Source organism: Lepisosteus oculatus, chromosome 11 (genome assembly GCF_040954835.1).
Source record: "Lepisosteus oculatus isolate fLepOcu1 chromosome 11, fLepOcu1.hap2, whole genome shotgun sequence".
Taxonomy (NCBI): domain Eukaryota; kingdom Metazoa; phylum Chordata; class Actinopteri; order Semionotiformes; family Lepisosteidae; genus Lepisosteus; species Lepisosteus oculatus.
The window spans coordinates 28,075,416-28,092,911 of record NC_090706.1 but is presented as its reverse complement, the minus strand read 5'-3'; the positions used below and the strand labels follow the sequence as shown (position 1 = coordinate 28,092,911).

Genomic DNA, 17,496 nt, shown 5'->3' with positions numbered 1-17,496 from the left:
ATTCGGAATGCGTTGGGGGGCGGTCTGCAGGCCTTGTCTTGGAGGTGCCAGTGTGTCTGAGGGTTTTCTACATCCCTCATGGAAACGGCACCTGAAGAGCACTTGTTCAGTGGGTCCAGTGAAGTTAATTCCGACTGAGCCCATGTTGGGTCATCGAAAGTTGGGTAGCAATGAAAAGTCTGCAGACATACTGAGACCCCAGGAATCGGCACTGGAGACCCCCTGCAATAGGTGAAATCTGTCTGAGGCTCCAAAGGAGTTCCATTTGGCAAGTGTTTGGATTTTTAAATAAAGTGGAAGCCGTCTGTTCCTGGCTTGGCTTCAGGGGCTAAGGAAATATGGCAGGGACAATGCAATCTAATATTTGCACAGGCATATTGTGTTTCTAACTGCTGCCGTGATGCTCATTAATATATTGATTGCAGAGCCCTTCCACCGAATCTCACTGATGTTCTTTGGGAGAGAGAGATGGGGAAGGGGGGGTTGCGTAGCCTCATTTAGCAGTTAAAGATCTTTATTCTTGGGGCTGGGCTGCCGATAAGACAGAACTGTCTGACTGCTGACATCTGCAAACCTGTGCCAGCTGGTCAGCTAATGAATATGCATCTGCTTAAGAGACTGCGGTTCATTAATAATCCAGTAGGCCTAGCGATGGCCTGTCAGCTTTAACACAGATCCAGGGCAATGTGCTGTGAAGTGTCACTGTCACATGCAATTCGGGCTCTGAATAGATCAACAGTTGACAATTCGTATTAAGTGCTCTTTTTTTTTTTTATTTCCTCTGCCTGGCTTTTATTTAGAGCAGAGAACTTGGGGCAGAGGAGCAGGCAGGTCTGCCCATGCCCTGCTCTGTCATTAGCGTCTGTGGGAGCAAGGATGCTTGGCCTGCCCTTCACTGGATCTGTCACTTATTTTCTAGAAAGGGATATTTGATCAGTACCAAAGCAAGCTTGAGTCTTGTCCAGAGAGAAGGCGAGCAGGGCGAAGATGTAGCCTCTGCCACTCTTCTGTGGCGCTGATGCTGTCTGCAACGGGTTTATTTTCGTTGTGCTATTCAAGGTCATCTCGTCTTGGAGGCAGTGGAAGCAAAGTGTCTTCCCCGCCTCATTCTTAAAGCTGTGGCATTGGTTTCTCACACCATCAGCGCTGCCTGCTTGCACACTGGAACCTCGGAGTGTTTGCGCTGGTTTAGGAAACTGGCTTTTTGTTTTGAGAAGTGGATCCAGTAACCCCCGGTATCAGTCAGATCTCCGCGACAGGTGAACAGTCTGCCTCCACTTCTAGACCAGAAACCACACAGCAGCACAAAGCTGGTGAATGTCTAGATTATAATGTTTTGTTTTTTTTAAATGTTTTTCTTTTCAGTACAGTTGGTGCTTTCTAATATTTTGACTGGTGACTCCACCTACCTCCGCCCAATAACTTGTTGCAAACAGCTAAAATAGCTTGATCAGGACAAAGCATGTGTAGTTCAAAGGCTGGGCTGCAATAATTCCGTTCTGAACTGTTTGCAACCCGGTCCCACTCCAGTCTCCTTGCAGAGAGCAGGGGTACAGCACATCCCGCCAGTCTTCAGACGCATGGGGATCTGGGGCTTGTTGTGTTCACTTTGACGGGCAACTCCTAATATTTTGGCCAGTGCATCGGTTTTACTGCAGACGAGAGCAGCTGGGAACTTCTTTACTTGGAGGAATGTGAAAGAAGGCATTACCGGGGATAAGTCTGAACCTCTTCTCTCACTTCTGCTTGTACACCAGCAGGGGCCTTTAGTGTAGCGCTGGACAGGACTAGTCCCGGTGGACAGGTTTCCCCAGGTCAAAATAGAAGCCAGAAAAATGCTTGTTGAACAATGTTTTTTCGTTTTCCCGGTTTCACTGAGCAATGCTTGAGTTGGGGAAAAGAGCACTACTGCTGGAGGGGCAGCACTGGGATTTTCACTTCCTCTGTGAAACGAGCTCCACAGGGCCTCCGTCATGAACTAAGCTGTTGCGATGCTCGTGCCTGAGAAACACGGCCTTGCTTTGCCCCTCTCCCTGGTGGCTGCTGCACTGTGGAAGCTGTCGCCCCTGGAGTCTCTGTTAAACAGTTACATCGGGCTGGGACTGGGTAGGCTCTAGGAACATGTCATCAGAATGTGTGACCATTGTCCTTTGTGGTGCCGGGATAAAGTGTGTACTGGTGTTTTAGCAACAAGCGGAAGAAACTCTGGGGCTTTAGATCTTATTTCTACAAGATCTGAACAGCCCGGAGTGCTGCTTCTACAGTGTAATGGAGACATCAGGCCTCTTGTGGTGTTTTGTGTAGTGAACAGAGCATTTTAGACTGGGATTCCTGGAAACCAGCAACCCCCGTTCTCCGCTGTGAATCTGCTCAGTGTTGCAGCCCATTTTAATGTGAAGTCACATCCCAAACCCCTCTGTTCCCCTGTGAGATCCTCGTGCACGGACCCTGACGGAGCAGGAGGGAGAGAAGGAGGTGGTTTCAGCCCCAGCTGCCTCTGCACTGTCCTGAAACAGGTTTAAAGTCCCTGACGGTCCTCCCATGAGGACAGGACCTCAGCCCAGTCTGGGATCTGGGACACACAGCATTGCCCAGTGCTCTCTCCCTGCTGAGCACATTCATTACAGTGGAACTTCAATTCCGAATTGACCCCACCCAGACACAGGCGAGCTTTAACCCTTTAATCCTTCCGAAATACAAACGTGCCAGTCCTTGTAACCCCAATTCCAGAGGTCTTGCTGTGGGTCCTAAAAATGGGCATGGGTGTCTCCTGGTTACAAATCAATGTCTTCACCTCCGGACTTGACCCAGGAAGTTACCAAAGAGATTCAATATTAAAGTGACACAGAGACTGATTAAACATTAAGAGCTTTTCGAAGGTTATTAATCATACATCATTTTTTTTCTCTTTGTTTAATTTGCATGGCTACAGAATAACTAATGGTCCCATGTGTATACTGTGTGCGTAAAGCACTTGGCCATCATTCACTTTCCTGCTTCGGGGGAAAAAAATAAGTAAAGCTACAGCGATCGCTTCAAGGAATTGTTTCCATTTATACCGCAGGGTGGGCCCTTTTCACTTCCGACATGTTTGTTCCCTCAAACAGCCCCCGCGCTTGTGGAAACACCAGCTCGACGCGTATGAGAGGATAGAGCAGGGAGCTGCCTCAGCCTGTCAGTCTGTGGGGCCTCCCTCAGGGGGTGATGAGGAGAGGCAGAGGGGAGGAAGACGGGGCAGGGCGCAGGAGACGGGTGTGATAAAGGCAGGGTAGACGCGCTCAGAGAGGGACGAGTGAAAAGATGGCAATTTGAGGCTCTCAAATGAGATCAGTGCTAGGGGATGATGGTCTCTGATGTTCCTCCTGTCTAGGAGACTTGGGGCACAGGGAGGCCAGGGTTGACATGACTTGGGGGCTGGGGGGGTCTGCGGTTAGCCTGGAGAAGACTGAAATTGTGGACTGGCGTCCTTCCTGTAAGGGGCTGGAGTGGCAGGACACACGGGCCAGCCTCTGGGGGATGCGGGTGCTGCAGTGACCAGCAGGACCATGTGCCTCCACGTGTGAAGCTGCTGGACCTGCAGTGATTCACTCTATACCCTGGTGTCCATAATCACCCTGCAACTCACAGCTGGCAGCCCACTGAAGCTCAGCAGGTGTGAGCCTGGTCAGTACCTGGATGGGAGACCTCCTGGGAAAAACTAAGGCTGCTGCTGGAAGAGGTGTCAGTGGGACCAGTAGGGGTCGCTCACCCTGTGGTCTGTGTGGGTCCCTAATGCCCCAGTATAGTGACGAGGCCACTACTTTAAAAAGGTGCCGTCCTTCACATGTAAATGACCTTTGTGGTCATTAAAAATCCCAGGATGTTTCTCCAAAAGAGCAGGGGTGTTACCCCAGTGTCCTGGCCAAATTTCCCCCTGGCCCTTACCAATCATGGCCTCCTAATAATCCCCACCTATGAACTTGCTTCATCACTCTGTTCTCCTCAGTGTGTGAAGAGCATACTTGAGCACTCACATCATCCAGGTGGGGCTACACACTGGTGGAGAGGAGTCCCCGTTACCTGTAAAGTGCTTTGAGCGCAGTGTCCAGAAAAGCGCTACAGTATATGCATGTAAGCAATTATTATTATTATTATTATTATTACAAGAGGGCTGTGTCACAGACGAGGTCGATCCGCTGAGCTGGAAAAAAATAGCTCCAGTTTGTGGTGGGCTGTTGAAATATGAAGAGTGTGTACTTCAGTCTGGGTATTCCTTCTAACCAGAGAGCCCATGGACTCAGATCTCAGGTAGGGAGCACTGAGAAAGGTACTGTATGTAGCTGTGCCCAGATCTGCACGTACAAAAGAGGAAATTATAACCTTTGCTCTGGATTACAGTGTCGGCCAACTACGTATTAAACAGCACATACAGTATTCTTTATTAATGTGTGTGTGTGTGCATGCATGTTTATTTCTGCAAAGGCTTCCTGAAGTTTGAAAGCTTTTAAATGCTGTGGGATCGCTCAGGCTCTCGAGTCCTGTGTTTAGGGGGCGATGCATGCATTAAAGATGTAATCATGATCAGAATGTCAGAAACCATAAGTACAGCCAAACGCCATTTACAGCTTCAAACCTGAGAGCTCAATAATTCATATACCATTTATGAAGCCCTCAGAGAGGGCCATGTCATTTATAAGAAAGGGAAGAAAAGACAAACAAATGGAGTTTTTTTTTTAAACTCAAAACCACTGCCCCCCTCCTCTTCTTTTCTGTTCAAGGAGTGATTTCCACACTGGGACTTTCAACTTGTCAAGTTGGATTGCAGCTTCTATAGAAAAAAAAACAAGGAAGAAAAAAGCTGTAGATGGAGAAGTTTGTCTCACTTCTTTAATTCATGTAGGAATCCTCTGCCCGCCAGACTCAGGCTCTTCAAGGTAGATTCCCAATTAGCATGTATTCCGATCAGGACTGCTGTTCAATAATGTTTTTCGACTCAGCTGGACTTTCGGTTTTCTTAACTGAACTAATAACTTGATTTGACCGAATTGTTTTCTGCTCCTAACAAGTGGTGTTTAAGCTGCTTAAGATGATGAACGGGTAAATTTAAATCTCTGATGGTTCCAAAACTAGAAACAATTCCAAAAGGTCTAATTAGTGATTAGTTAAATCTTGGGCTCAATTAGGTCATTGTTAAAGCTCCATTGGAGTTGAAGCTAGCAGACGCTGAGGCCATTGGACCCCTGAACTGGGAAGCCCTGAATTTATTGACAAGGATTAATACCAAAGATGAAGTTTTCAACTAAGTTCAGGACTCCCCAGTGCAGTCCTTGGGGGTAACGGTCCATCATGTTTTATAGAACAGGAGGCACTTCTGCAAAAAGGGTGGTGGGGGTGTGGAACAAGCTTTTCAGCCATGTTGTTGAAACCGATAACCTGGCTTATTTTAAAAAAACAGAAGGATAAGCTTTTTCAATCAGGACAGGAGATACGTCTTTACACAAAGGGTAGTGGGGGTGTGGAACAAGCTGCCTAGCCATGTTTTTAAAGCCGATACGCTGGCTTCTTTCAAGAAACAGTTGGATAAGTTCCTTGGATCAATTACCAGAGAGGCCAAAAGATCTCCTCTCTTGGTTGTGACCATACTAACGTTCTTGAATCTGCTTCAGTCGCCCACAGCACAGGCCCTTGGGAATTCTGATAGTGCTGTTGGTTTAAAGAAACCGAGTCTTGCCGCCAGCACAAGACGTGGGCACTGGAAAATCCTAATTTCTGTTGTTAAATCCAGGGGAATCGACGTTATGCGCCGAACACTTCGAGACCTGAAAAAAAAAACAAGCTCAAGCATTCGATGTACTCAAATGGAAAAAGAGAGATGTGGGCTGTGCAATTCGGTTCCTTCTCTCAATCGCTGGAGACGTTTCACCCCCACCCCGCAAAAGTAACCAAAACCCGTTTGAACCGTGTCAGATCTGCAGAACGGAGGCTGCAGATGGAGCCCCTGCGCCCTTGCTCTCGCTTTATTTCCTGCTGGACGCCGGCAGGCCAGGGGACGCGGGTGGGCCCCACCACACAGCGAGGGACAGAGGCCTGCTCGGACCTGCAGGACCTGGGGCGACAGCGCTCCGCCCCCGGGCAGACGCCACGGCCACTCTCGCAGGTCACACCGTGCCCCCAGAGGGGGAGAGGAACGCCATCTGGCAGGACAGAGGCCTCCCCGGGGCACACTCTCCTGCCGCCAGGCCGGACGAGAGACGACAGGGGGCCCGGAGGCAATCTTCCACAGGTACTGCCCCCCCCTGCTCGGAGCTCTCACAGGACCTGTCATTCTCCTGGCTTATCTCAAGAAACGCAAAGGGGCCCTCGAGTTCAATTTGGTCACTTTTGTAAGCGTTCCTTGGCTCCCCAAGGCGGAGCTGACGTGACCTCCAGAAATCATCTGGTGGAGATCAGCCGGGCTCACTCACTCCTGAGGCACACCAACGCCCCTCGACTGGCCAGAGGTTTTGGTTTTATGGGCAGTGAAATGAATCTTGGAACTTGCTCGGCTTCTTCGGAGACGTGCAGTACATCAAAACAACCCCCCATCCCGACCTGGGGCGGGATCGCTCCTGTCCTGTGCGTGGCAGTTTTCGATTAGCTACTGGAGAGGGCCTGAATGAAACAGCTCATCTGACCTCTTATTATTATTATTAATTAATGAGCTCAATTAAGTAATTAAGAACAGAGGGGGGAACGAAAACCTGAGAACTGGCTCTCCAAGGACTGGGGTAGCTCATCCTGAAACTACCCTCTCTTTAATAAAAACTCACCAGTTTTATCACGCTGAATAAACTACTTACGGTATACGCGCATAGCTGACATCCTATAGCGAATTTTGAAAAAAAACGACACTTTTTGGGGGCTTGAAGCAAGCTAGCACTCTTAAAAAAAGGAATTTGCGTAGAAAATAGAAAAGTCAGTACCTCGCTCCCTCTGCTGGCTGACAGCACTAACTGCAGGGAGCTCAGCGGGGGGCGTGAAAGGGCTTCTTCATTAAAAAGCTAGTGCGTCTGGAACAGACAAGAAAAACGAATTCGGATCAAATCTCCCCACCCTGGGTAAATGATAATTACATGGGAATCACCACTAAAACGTTTATGAGACAATAATCTACTGGCTTGGCCTCATTCAAATAATTCTTAGATATTCATCTAGTTTTCACCATTTTATTTAACCCTTATATACCAATAGCAATTTTTAAAACCTTCATAACCGGAAGCATTAAGGGTAGAAAGACATTTTATTATAATACCCCAGGTTTCTTCAAAAAAATCCGTAAATATCTTCACACATTTTTTTTATTTTTAGCACTTTGCTTTGTTGCTGCATGTCATTTTATTTTCTTTAATTTCTCATTGCCGTGTGGTGCCACTTCAGGCAACGCGTGAACGTTCTTTTCTCCTCCGTGAGAAAGTCAGAAACGGAACTCCACAGAATAGCAGCACGGCGGCGCGTTTCGCCGTGCGTGGACCAGGCCGATGTGCGAGAGAAGGGCGCCGCTCTGCTCCGCCCCGGTGTCCCGCCCCCGTCCAGGAGCGACGTACTGCTCCCGACTCGGGAGGCTAGCTGTTCGGCCAGCGCCGCTGAAAACACTGGGTGCCGCAATCTGCCTATAAATCCGTTTAATGTAGGTGTTAAACGTCATAAAACACCATTTGATTCGGTTTTCCGGTGACCTGACGTTCTCTTTATACCTACTGTTCTAAATTGACAAGCAGTATATTTTCTCCCCGGATGAAGAGCTGGTTGACGTGCCTTCTGTGCACATGCTGGTAGTCCACTCTGGGCTTGGGCTGTCTTCCCCCGCCCTGTGTCCCGCTCTCTGGTTCAGTCCGCGGACCCGGAGCCGTGTCCTGCGCTCCTCCCAGTCCCGGCCCCTCCCTCTCCTTGCCGGGTCCGCCACACGCCTTCTTCCTCGGCGACCCGCGCAGCTGGCGGGCCGGCGTGTGCTCCTCAGCCGGCGGGGGCTCGCCGGCGGTCCTGGACTCCCGCGTCCTCGGCGGGTCCCCTCCGCTCCTTTCCTCCGGCGCCCCGAAATCCGGGGATTCCTGCAGCTTCAGCCTGTCGAACAGCTGCAGGACACGGACATGGGCGACATGATCACATATCGCTAAGCAAAGCCGTCTCCGGCTGGCGCTACCCCCCTGAACCGTGCCAGCAAGAGGGGAGAGAGAGCTCCCTGTCACTAAATCTCACAGGACACTGGCGAGACTCCCACTGCGCAGCAGTTAGATCCACTTGGTTAACACTGCATTCAATCTGGACCTGGGGTGCTATCTGTGTGGAGTTTGCATGTTTTCGCCACGTCAAACAGCTGGAGGACACAGAAATGGGCGACATGATCATTTGATTTCACTGTATTGATGTGCATTTGATAAACATGAACTTGATAAAATACCGCAAAGCCATCTCAGGCTGGTGTTACACCCTGAACTGTGCAAGCAAGAGGAGAGAGAGCTCCCTGTCACTAAATCTCAAAGGAAACTGGTGAGACTCCCACTGCACAGCAGTTAGATTCGCCCCTGGATCTGACTGTGCACTGCCGGATCTTAAATACCACAACCTGAATATCTCAAGCTTGCTACATTACTTACAACTGCATAGGTAAATGTACACGTTTTCAAGAATACACCTGTTGAGGGGGGCTCAGACAGTAAGGGCCCGAGGCAGACTGGCTGGGATCGGGATTCCCCAAGCCACAGTGTGCAACTGTCTGAGCTCCGCTGAGCGCTGGGTGGGAGCAGGCATCAGGCCTCTCTCTCACCCTCCTGGGGCCAAGCAGGCAAGTAGTGCTGTTGGAGAGGGAAGCGCCTCTCCTCCAATCAAAGCTGATCATGCAGTCCGGGGGTGGTGCTGCAGGTGACGTATTAAAAGACGATTGGCTCAGAAGTGAGTGGGCCAGAGGAGTCTGCCTGCACTTCCTCTTTCTCCCCTGTGTGCGGTTACAGGGTTCGTAGCTGTGGGTTGTGTGAACACACACACGAGTGGCAACTCTAAGTCGGGTGGGTAGAAGAAAAATAATATGTGATTCTAAAAAAAACTACCAGCTTTGAAGGCTAGCATGGTGGCACAGTGATTAACACTGCTGCTACCTGCTACCTGGGGTGCTATCTGTGTGGAGTTTGCATGTTCTCATAACGATTGCATAAGTTTCTTTATGATGTTCTGTTTTCCTCCCACAGTACAAAGACGTACTGGTAGGTTAACTGCCCACATGTTTGTGTCTGTATGTGCCCTGTGAAGGACTGGCGTCCCATCCAGGGTGTACCCTGCTTAGCACCCGTTGCATGCTGGGATAGGCTCCGGCTACCCTGCAACCCTGAATTGAATTAAAGGTTTAGAGAAGGGATGGATGGGAGCAGGCTTGTTTGCCTGGACGCCACGGTTGGCCGTACCCACCCTGGTGACAGTCAGAGCACGCTCGTGGTGAAAGGCCTCCCCCAGCAGGGGCTTCCTGTAGGTCTCGTCAACGTCCACCAGAGCCTGAAACAGCAGAGGGGAGGGGCAGGCCAAAAGACAGCTCAGAAGACAGACAGCTCCACAGCTCGCCAAAGCACACATTCCAACGGGCTCTGCAGAACGCCAGCAAACAGCGGCTAAAATCCAGACGTTACGCTCACAAAGAAGCAGGCTGGGTGTCCTGCACGCACTGTGACCTCACTGTGAGGTGAAACACACACTGCGTGGACTCTGCATTTCTTAATTTTGTCCTCAATCTTTTGGCTTTTGGTTGATGCACCAAAAATGTTGTTAAAAGTGCAAAACAAGGGGAACAACTATTAGGCGGAAAACAAGGCTGAGAAGAGCCTTTTAACCAAGGAGGGCAGAAGGACAAGAAAACTACAGCACAAGACTGAACAAGGCACAGTGTTTTTCTTTGAATACTGTATACTGGAATGTTCCAGTCTAAGCTTTTTCACTAGAGCAGCTGCTGGCCAGTTTACTACTTTGAAGAGGCAACCTGCTACTGTTATACAAGAAATCGGAGCCAGGAACCTAAAGCCACAGGCAAAATTTCCTGTATAACTATAGCACTCGGACAATGGGAAGGGAGGTACCATGTTCCAGAACTTGTCAAAGGCCACCAGGAACCCACTGCAGACTCCTCTCAGCCCTTTGAAAGTGCGGATGTGAACTTTGACCCGGATCTTCTCCTGGACACAGCGGTACAGCTCTCCCAGGGGGCTCCCAGCGTGAACTGACGAGGCAAACGGCATAGCAGTGAGATTACCACAAGGCAAGGCACACTGTAATACCATCCCTGATAATACATTAAGCCAAACACAGCTGTATCATCTGAGAATTTGAAAATGCTGCTGCTTTGACTACTGCTTGTACAATCATTTGGGCAAAGTTTCATCATTTGCATTAAACCTACAACGATTTTTACGTGACGGGTGTAGGTAGAGTCAAGTGTGTGCAGACCGTACAGGCGTTACAGTTTTTGCTTACCGGCCATTCTGGTTAGAACATTTTTGGGAGCCCTAGTTTTTCTTGGCGGTCTCTGGCGGCCCCCAGCTCCCTCCTCCGTCGGTGCATTCACCATCAACTTTTTTAGCCTCTCGATCCTCTCTGGGTCCGGGACGCCTTTCTTGGCTTTCCTGTTTTTTTTCGCCACGTTCTGCGGCTTCGCTCTGCCGCTGCCCCCTCTGAGAAAACTTTCATACTGAGCGATGTTGTTGAAGCACTTCACATTGGGGTACGGCAGCGAGATTTCGGGACAGTAAAGCGCCAACAACGGATCAAACTTATCCGAGCTGACATCCAGCTTAACTTTCAGGTCATCTTCGGGCTCTTCGCTCTGCTCCTCGTCTGGGTCCCGAAGCGAACTGGGGTTCATAATATCACCGCGCTTTTCAGTTGCAGAGCATCTGTCCGTCACTTTCCGTTCACTCTCCTCCATGTTTGAAAGACCCGCAGCTGTGCGTCATGGGATATGTAGTCCAAGGAGTTTGTAGAACTGCTTCCTGATTGCCGCTAGAGGGAGTATCAGCCCACAAGTTGCTGGGTTTTTTTTTGCTACGACAGTTTTTGTGTTCATTATGCGATTTATGTTTTCGTTTATATTTTTTTTTAATAATCACCGACACAAATGCGTTCGTTTCAAGTTGTTACGACTTTTTTCTGGAAATTGCAATAGGCGTTTCTCTCTCACTCGCCTGAGTTCACAGATAGGAACCAAAATGTAGCTTTATGATGCAGTTGGATACTCTAAATGTAGTACCGCACTTTAAAGCTGGAATTTATTGTAGGGGTGATCGTGTAATTATACATACCGTTTGCAAAAACCAAAACAATAAAAGTATAAGTTATATCAGTTTTCCACGATAACTATGTATTATAACTACATATTTTTATTTTATATTGCTCTTTCTCCTTAACTACACGCTGGTGTGAAAGTGTACTACGCTTTTTCCCCCTCCGAAATGCAGTATATGGGTCTGGCCTGTACACATGGACTTCACGGTTTCCCTGTACACATTAATTGTACACTACACGAGGTTGTTGAGGTAGCTTGCGTTTATCCGACAGCTTGGGTAAAGTCGCATATGTCAGGAGGAATGGGTAAGGGTTGTTAAAATGTGTTATACGCTTAGCACCTAGTTACGTGCATTTTCAACCAGTCTTGTGTTCCTTCTTTATGAGGAAAGGGTTGTTTCTCTCTACTTGTGGTTAATATGCCCTGTTACATATATCTTGCGGAAAAAAAACAAACATCTATTACACTGCTATCATGTAGCTAAACGCTGTGTTAATGTGTCGGTCCCGTACCCATTGATGTGCTGGAAGGCCCTTCGGTTAAGGTCCTCATTATGAATTCCGGTGTTTGTAGTCCCGATGATAAGCATATATTCGAATATGCGTAATTTGCAAAAGCAGCGAGCACATTAATAATCCCTTACACTTCCACTGCGCTGTTCCGGACACTCCACGCAAAGCGCTTTACATTCTTAGAGATATTGAGCCTTAAAGTCAAATCAGTACAGCCCATTATACTGGCCTGTATTTCTAATCTAAATCTCTTTGCCGTTTGCATTAGATAAGTGTTGTGGCAGGTCTTTAAATATCCTAATACAACTTAGAATACAATAACAGAGCTGCTACTTTAATTGGTGTTCAGCGGAATATTAGGTTAATACGGGCACAAAATATGAGGTCGTTTGTACCTGGTGCGTACTATAATAATAATGGAACAAGTAATAGGTTTATTCCATGCTGAAAAGAGAAGAAAGAAAACACGTTGTGGGTTTCTTTCTTCTCTTTTCAGCATGGAATAAACCTATTACTTGTTACTTTGCAGCCTACGCATGCTGACACAGCTACCCACCTGAACTATAATATTATTATTATTATTATTATTATTAAGTCCTTACATTTATATAGCACTTTTCTGGACACTCCACTCAAAGCTGTTTACAGGTAATGGGGACTCCCCTCCACCACCACCAATGTACAGCATCCACCTGGATGATGTGATGGCAGCCATAGTGTGCCAAAATGCTCCCCACACACCAGCTATTAAAAACAGAGTAATGCAGCCAATTCAGAGATGGGGATTATTAGGAGGCCATGATTGGTAAGGGCCAATGGGAAATTTTCCCAGAACGCTGGGGTTACACCCCTACTCTTTTCAAGAAACGCCCTGGGATTTTTAATGACCACAGAGAGTCAGGATCTCGGTTTTACGTCTCATCCGAAGGACGGCATCCGTTTACAGTATAATGTCCCCGTCACTATACTGGGGCATTAGGACCCACACAGACCGCAGGGTGAGCGCCCCCTGCTGGCCCAACTAACACCTCTTCCAGCAGCAACCTTAGTTTTTCCCAGGAGGTCTCCCATCCAGGTACTGACCAGGCTCACACCTGCTGAGCTTCAGCGGGCTTTCAGTTGTGAGTTGCGAGGTGATATAAACTGCACTATCCCAGACTCCCTTGACCAACTTCAGTTGGCCTACCGCCCAAATAGATCAGTGAGTGTGCCATATTGGACCTCAGTTTTACGTCTCATATCGCTATATCGCAGCCTTACAAACCAAGCCCGCGGGTTCTCTGTGTTTGTGTTCTTCCTGCTCACAGGGAGCTGATGTTAGCGGGACCGCGCCTGACTCCGTTCCGCAGAGCCTTCGGATCGTGCCTGGCCAACCGCGCGGCCCACAGAGGCGGTCGGGCCTCCTCTGTCCGCGGCTTCCTCGCCTCGCGCGCCCCCGCCATGGCCAAGAGCAAATTCGAGTACGTCCGCTCCTTCGAGACGGACGACACCTGCCTGAGGAACTGCTACATCGTTGTGCGCTTAGACGGTCGAAACTTCCACAAGTGAGTAGCATTGCAGACCACAACTGCGCTGCTCTCGCAGGAGGTGGTTTCTTGCTTCAGTCAGCTTCTAGGGCACTGCAGGTGATCCCAGGTAATGGTCAGCCGTGAATTATTACAACGCAGACAGCCTTTTGTCATTCACTGGATGGGGATGCCTAATGCATCCAATTGTTAGCTTTTTTTTTCTGAGTGAAGGACTATTTGCTATTAAGTCATGTCATTTACCAAACCACTTAATACCACATGGTGTTGCAGGAAGCCAGAGCCTATCTGGCAAGCAATGAGTGCAAGGCAGGGTACACCCTGGACTGGACGCTAGTCCATTGCAGGGCAAGTGCAAGCCAATCACACATGGGGACAATTTGGTGGCCACGGTAAAGGCCGAGGGGGGAAATTTGGCCCGGACACCGGGATAACTCCCTACTCTTATTGAGAAATGCCCAGGGATCTTTAATGACCACTCAGAGTCAGGACCTCGGTTTTACATCTCATCCGAAAGACAGCGCCCACTACAGTATAGTGTCCCCCCCAACTATACTGGGGCATAAGGACCCACACAGACCGCAGGGTGGTCCCACTAACACCTCTTCCAGCAGCAACCATAGCTTCCCAGGTGGTTTCCCATCCAGGTACTGACCAGGCTCACACCTGCTGAGCTTCATTGGGCTTCCAGTTGAGAGCTGCAGGGTGATATGGTACCGGCGCTTTGCTATTATTTCAAATACAATTCTTAATAAGCAGTGAAATGCGCAGGTGCTTGACACATTCCGATTTTGAATAAAATCTTAAGCACAACGGGTGTAGGTGTCATTAAACTTTAATTCGGCGATAGGACTTAAAATCTTGTTTCTCGTCTCTGAAACCGTGGCACCGCTGTGATTGTGTACCCTTCTGAGAGCTACACAAAGCTGCATGTGCAGAACTTCCTCCTGGCCTTGGCCTCCTGGCAAATCCAGAGGCTGTCTGCGCAGTTGGAAGCTCTCGCCAGCCGAATGGGGCAGAGCAGGAAATTGTGTGGCGGATCTGTGCGTCACCTGTGTGGTCACGGAAGAGAGGGCTGAAAGAGAGCGAGCTGGGCCTGACCCAGAGGGTCTCTTCTCCTTTCTTGTTTGCCGATATTAACGCCCTTCCCCCCCCAGGTTTGCTGAGCAGCACCAGTTCACGAAGCCCAACGACGAGCGCGCGCTGGGCCTGATGACGCGCAGCGCCCACTCGGTCATGGAGGAGCTGGAGGACATCGTCATCGCCTACGGGCAGAGCGACGAGTACAGCTTCGTCTTCAAGAGGTCCTCCCACTGGTTCAAGAGAAGAGCCAGGTGCGGCCCCCAACCTCTTGTTCTCCACCAGGCGCGGGGACGTCACGGGGACAGAGACAGAGGCGTAGGGGAGGTTACTGCCACGGGGACATGTACACTGGAATTCTTATTCACACTGATCTCTTACACACACACACAGTACAGCAGACGACACCACACAATGGAGACAGCACATTGCAAACATGATAAATAATAACAAGAGCGATAAAAACATTGTGAAGAAAAATAAAGATGTGGTAGTGAAAAAAAACACATGGTAGTCCATGCAAAAAGTGCGTAGTGCAGAGGTGCACTGAGTTCTCAGGCACTGCAGTTAGCTGTTAAGGATGCATACTGCAGTAGGGTAGAACCTGTTCTATAGCCTTGTGTTTAAGGCTGAGCTGGAATCTATAAATAGCATCCTAGCATAGGTACCCCACCTGTCCAAATGTTCTAGGGCAGTATGAAGTGCTAGAGATATGGCATCATTCACTGATCTATTTGGGTGGTAAGCCAACTGAAGTGGGTCAAGGGAGTCTGGGATAGTGCAGTTTATATCACCTCGCAACTCACAACTGGCAGCCCGCTGAAGCTCAGCAGGTGTGAGCTTTCCCAGGAGGTCAGTACCTGGATGGGTGACCTCCTGGGAAAAACTAAGGTTGCTGTTGGAAGAGGTGTTAGTGGGGCCAGCAGGGGGCGCTCACCCTGCGGTCTGTGTGGGTCCTAATGCCCCAGTATAGTGACGGGGACATTATACTGTAAACAGATGCCATCCTTCGGATGAGATGTAAAACCGAGATCCTGACTCTCTGTGGTCATTAAAAATCCCAGGGCGTTTCTCGATAAGAGTAGGGGTGTAATCCTGAGTCCTGGGCAAATTTCCCATTGGCCTTTACCAATCATGGCCCTTACCAATCATGGCTTTCCAGTCACTTCATATCACTGAAGTGAGTGCCACTGGGCCGTAATCATTCAAACAAGTTATCTCGGTCTGCTTGGGCAGTGGCACGGTTGTTGTTCTCTTGACGCACTCTGGCACAACTGACAGGGACAGAGAGAGGTTAAAAAGGTCTGTATATACGGGAGAGACCTGACCTGCAAAGGTTTTAAGGACACGAGAGAAGACACCCTCTTAAAGGCTCTACACACCTCCGGAGACCTCTGACCCACTGCAGTGGAAAGAATCTAAAATTACGTTGTGGCAGCCTGCATCCTGTCTCACTAAAACCCACACAGCTATGACCAAGATAGCCTCACTTGTCACCGTTGACTGCCCACAGCACAGGACAAATGTGAAGCCCAGTGCGTCTGTGAGCTTGCCTCTTCTTGCCAAACACACTGTGAATAGCTGTATTTTACATTTTGGTGGGTAACAGAGACCACAAGCGTGCCCATCTTATCTTCTCTTGCCTCTACAGCAAGCTGATGACTCATGTGGCATCGCAGTTCTCCTCTAGCTACGTCTTCTACTGGAAGGACTATTTTGGGGACCAGGAGCTGAAGTATCCCCCTGGCTTTGATGGCAGGGTGGTGCTGTATCCTAGCAACCAGAACCTCAGAGACTACCTCAGCTGGAGACAGGCCGACTGTGAGTGCTCCCAGCGCTTCATTCTCCACCACCAGAGACTCTTTCGACTAAATAAAACATGTGAATGTTTTGTTTTCCATTTGAAAATTTTGCTCTGCAGATGGGTCGGCCCTGCTGTCTCACAGTGCTGGTGCCCTAGGTTCAATCCCTGGGATTGCTGTCTGTGTAGCGTTTGTATGTTCTCCCCAAGTTTGTGTGGGTTTCCTCCCACAGTCAGTAGATAGGCTGGTTCTGGGAAAACTGGCTCTGGTTTGAGTGTGAGTGTGTCCGTGTCCTGTGATGGACTGGTGTCCCATCCAGAGTGTTCCCTTCCCTTGTGCCTGTTGCTCCAGTTCCTCCGCGACGCTGTACTGGGTAAAGTGGAAAGAAGACAGCTCTACAAATGTTCAGCGACTGGAATCTCTTTGCTCTCTTGCTGGATTGTTTCTGTTTCTCACATCCTGAATCTCCGACCACTGTTTTGACTCGCGTGGTGCTCCTGTTTTCCAGGTCATATTAATAACTTGTACAACACGGTGTTTTGGACTTTGGTGCAGAAGGGTGGGCTGACCACATCCCAAGCAGAGGAGAGACTGAGGGTGAGAAGGTTTTTTGGGGTGTGTGTGTGTGGGCTAACTGGAGGATTGCTGTGCTTTCAAAGAGAGGGCTAGATTTCTGAAACAGCTGGTGTGACCAATAAAATAAAATAAAAAAATGTAATTCACTTCTAATTTAAATGTAAATTTAAATTAAAAATGTATTTTTTTTTCTAGCTTTAGAAAGCCACTTTTAGTGATTAATCATCTGAGACAAATTTATGACTGCAGTCACCTAACAAGCAGTACTTTATAATCCATGGTAAAGAATTAGCAGAATTTGAATTTTTATTCTAATTCTTACATGTTTATCTAAAGATGCTTATGGCGGTCCTTCTTGAGTTAAAACAGGACACCTCTCTAATTATTTTAGGAGTCATCAAAGCTTTTAATAAAATATAAAAATCACAAAGAAAACACAGAAGCTGTTTTAAGGTCTTCATACCACGTCAAAGGTAAATTCTTTAGAAGCAGGTTTCTGATTGGACACATCCTGTGTGTAATTGAATCCTTAGCTTTATTACGGGGCTTTATCACTCAGCTTCGCTTGTGGGACTTAATTACAACTCAGATACTGGAAAATAACAGGCCTGAACCGTAAACATCAGGTGATGACTCTCCACTGCGGTAAATACGCTCTGATCAGCACTTTCATCTTCTGGGCCTGAGTCGATATCTAGGACATTCATGCAGAATGCAGTTCA

At 48.6% G+C, this 17,496-nt stretch overlaps 2 protein-coding genes across 6 annotated transcripts in view; one reads left to right on the top strand and one right to left on the bottom strand.

Moving 5' to 3' along the window:
* clint1a (clathrin interactor 1a) overlaps window positions 1-17,496 on the top strand; it is a 55,513-nt gene that overhangs the window by 35,993 nt on the left and 2,024 nt on the right. Inside the window, exons 1-5 of one of the 5 annotated variants that reach the window (XM_006631689.3) lie at window positions 11,469-11,583; window positions 13,098-13,334; window positions 14,474-14,650; window positions 16,048-16,217; window positions 16,707-16,795. In XM_006631689.3, the coding sequence (XP_006631752.3) occupies window positions 13,105-13,334; window positions 14,474-14,650; window positions 16,048-16,217; window positions 16,707-16,795 (666 nt within the window). In that variant the 5' untranslated portion in view covers window positions 11,469-11,583; window positions 13,098-13,104. Of the gene's footprint in view, window positions 1-3,107; window positions 3,365-4,757; window positions 4,829-11,468; window positions 11,584-13,097; window positions 13,335-14,473; window positions 14,651-16,047; window positions 16,218-16,706; window positions 16,796-17,496 lie in introns of those variants that run through there. The other 4 variants (XM_015349361.2, XM_069195983.1, XM_069195981.1 and 1 more) reach the window with 4 other exon arrangements.
* lsm11 (LSM11, U7 small nuclear RNA associated) lies at window positions 7,299-10,963 on the bottom strand. Its single transcript, XM_015349360.2, has 4 exons — window positions 10,471-10,963; window positions 10,077-10,216; window positions 9,418-9,501; window positions 7,299-8,090 (listed from the first exon to the last, which is right to left on the bottom strand). Exons 1-4 carry the CDS (start codon window positions 10,919-10,921, stop codon window positions 7,713-7,715), a joined length of 1,053 nt encoding a protein of 350 aa, XP_015204846.2. The 5' UTR covers window positions 10,922-10,963; the 3' UTR covers window positions 7,299-7,712.

Coding starts and splice junctions, on each gene's coding strand:
- lsm11 (XM_015349360.2), bottom strand. CDS start 10,921: ATGGAGGAGAGTGAACGGAAAGTGACGGACAGATGCTCTGCAACTGAA. Junction 10,217..10,470: donor TGTTCTAACCAGAATGGCCG/GTAAGCAAAAAC, acceptor TTGCCTCGTCAG/TTCACGCTGGGAGCCCCCTG. Junction 9,502..10,076: donor TTGACAAGTTCTGGAACATG/GTACCTCCCTTC, acceptor CTGCTGTTTCAG/GCTCTGGTGGACGTTGACGA.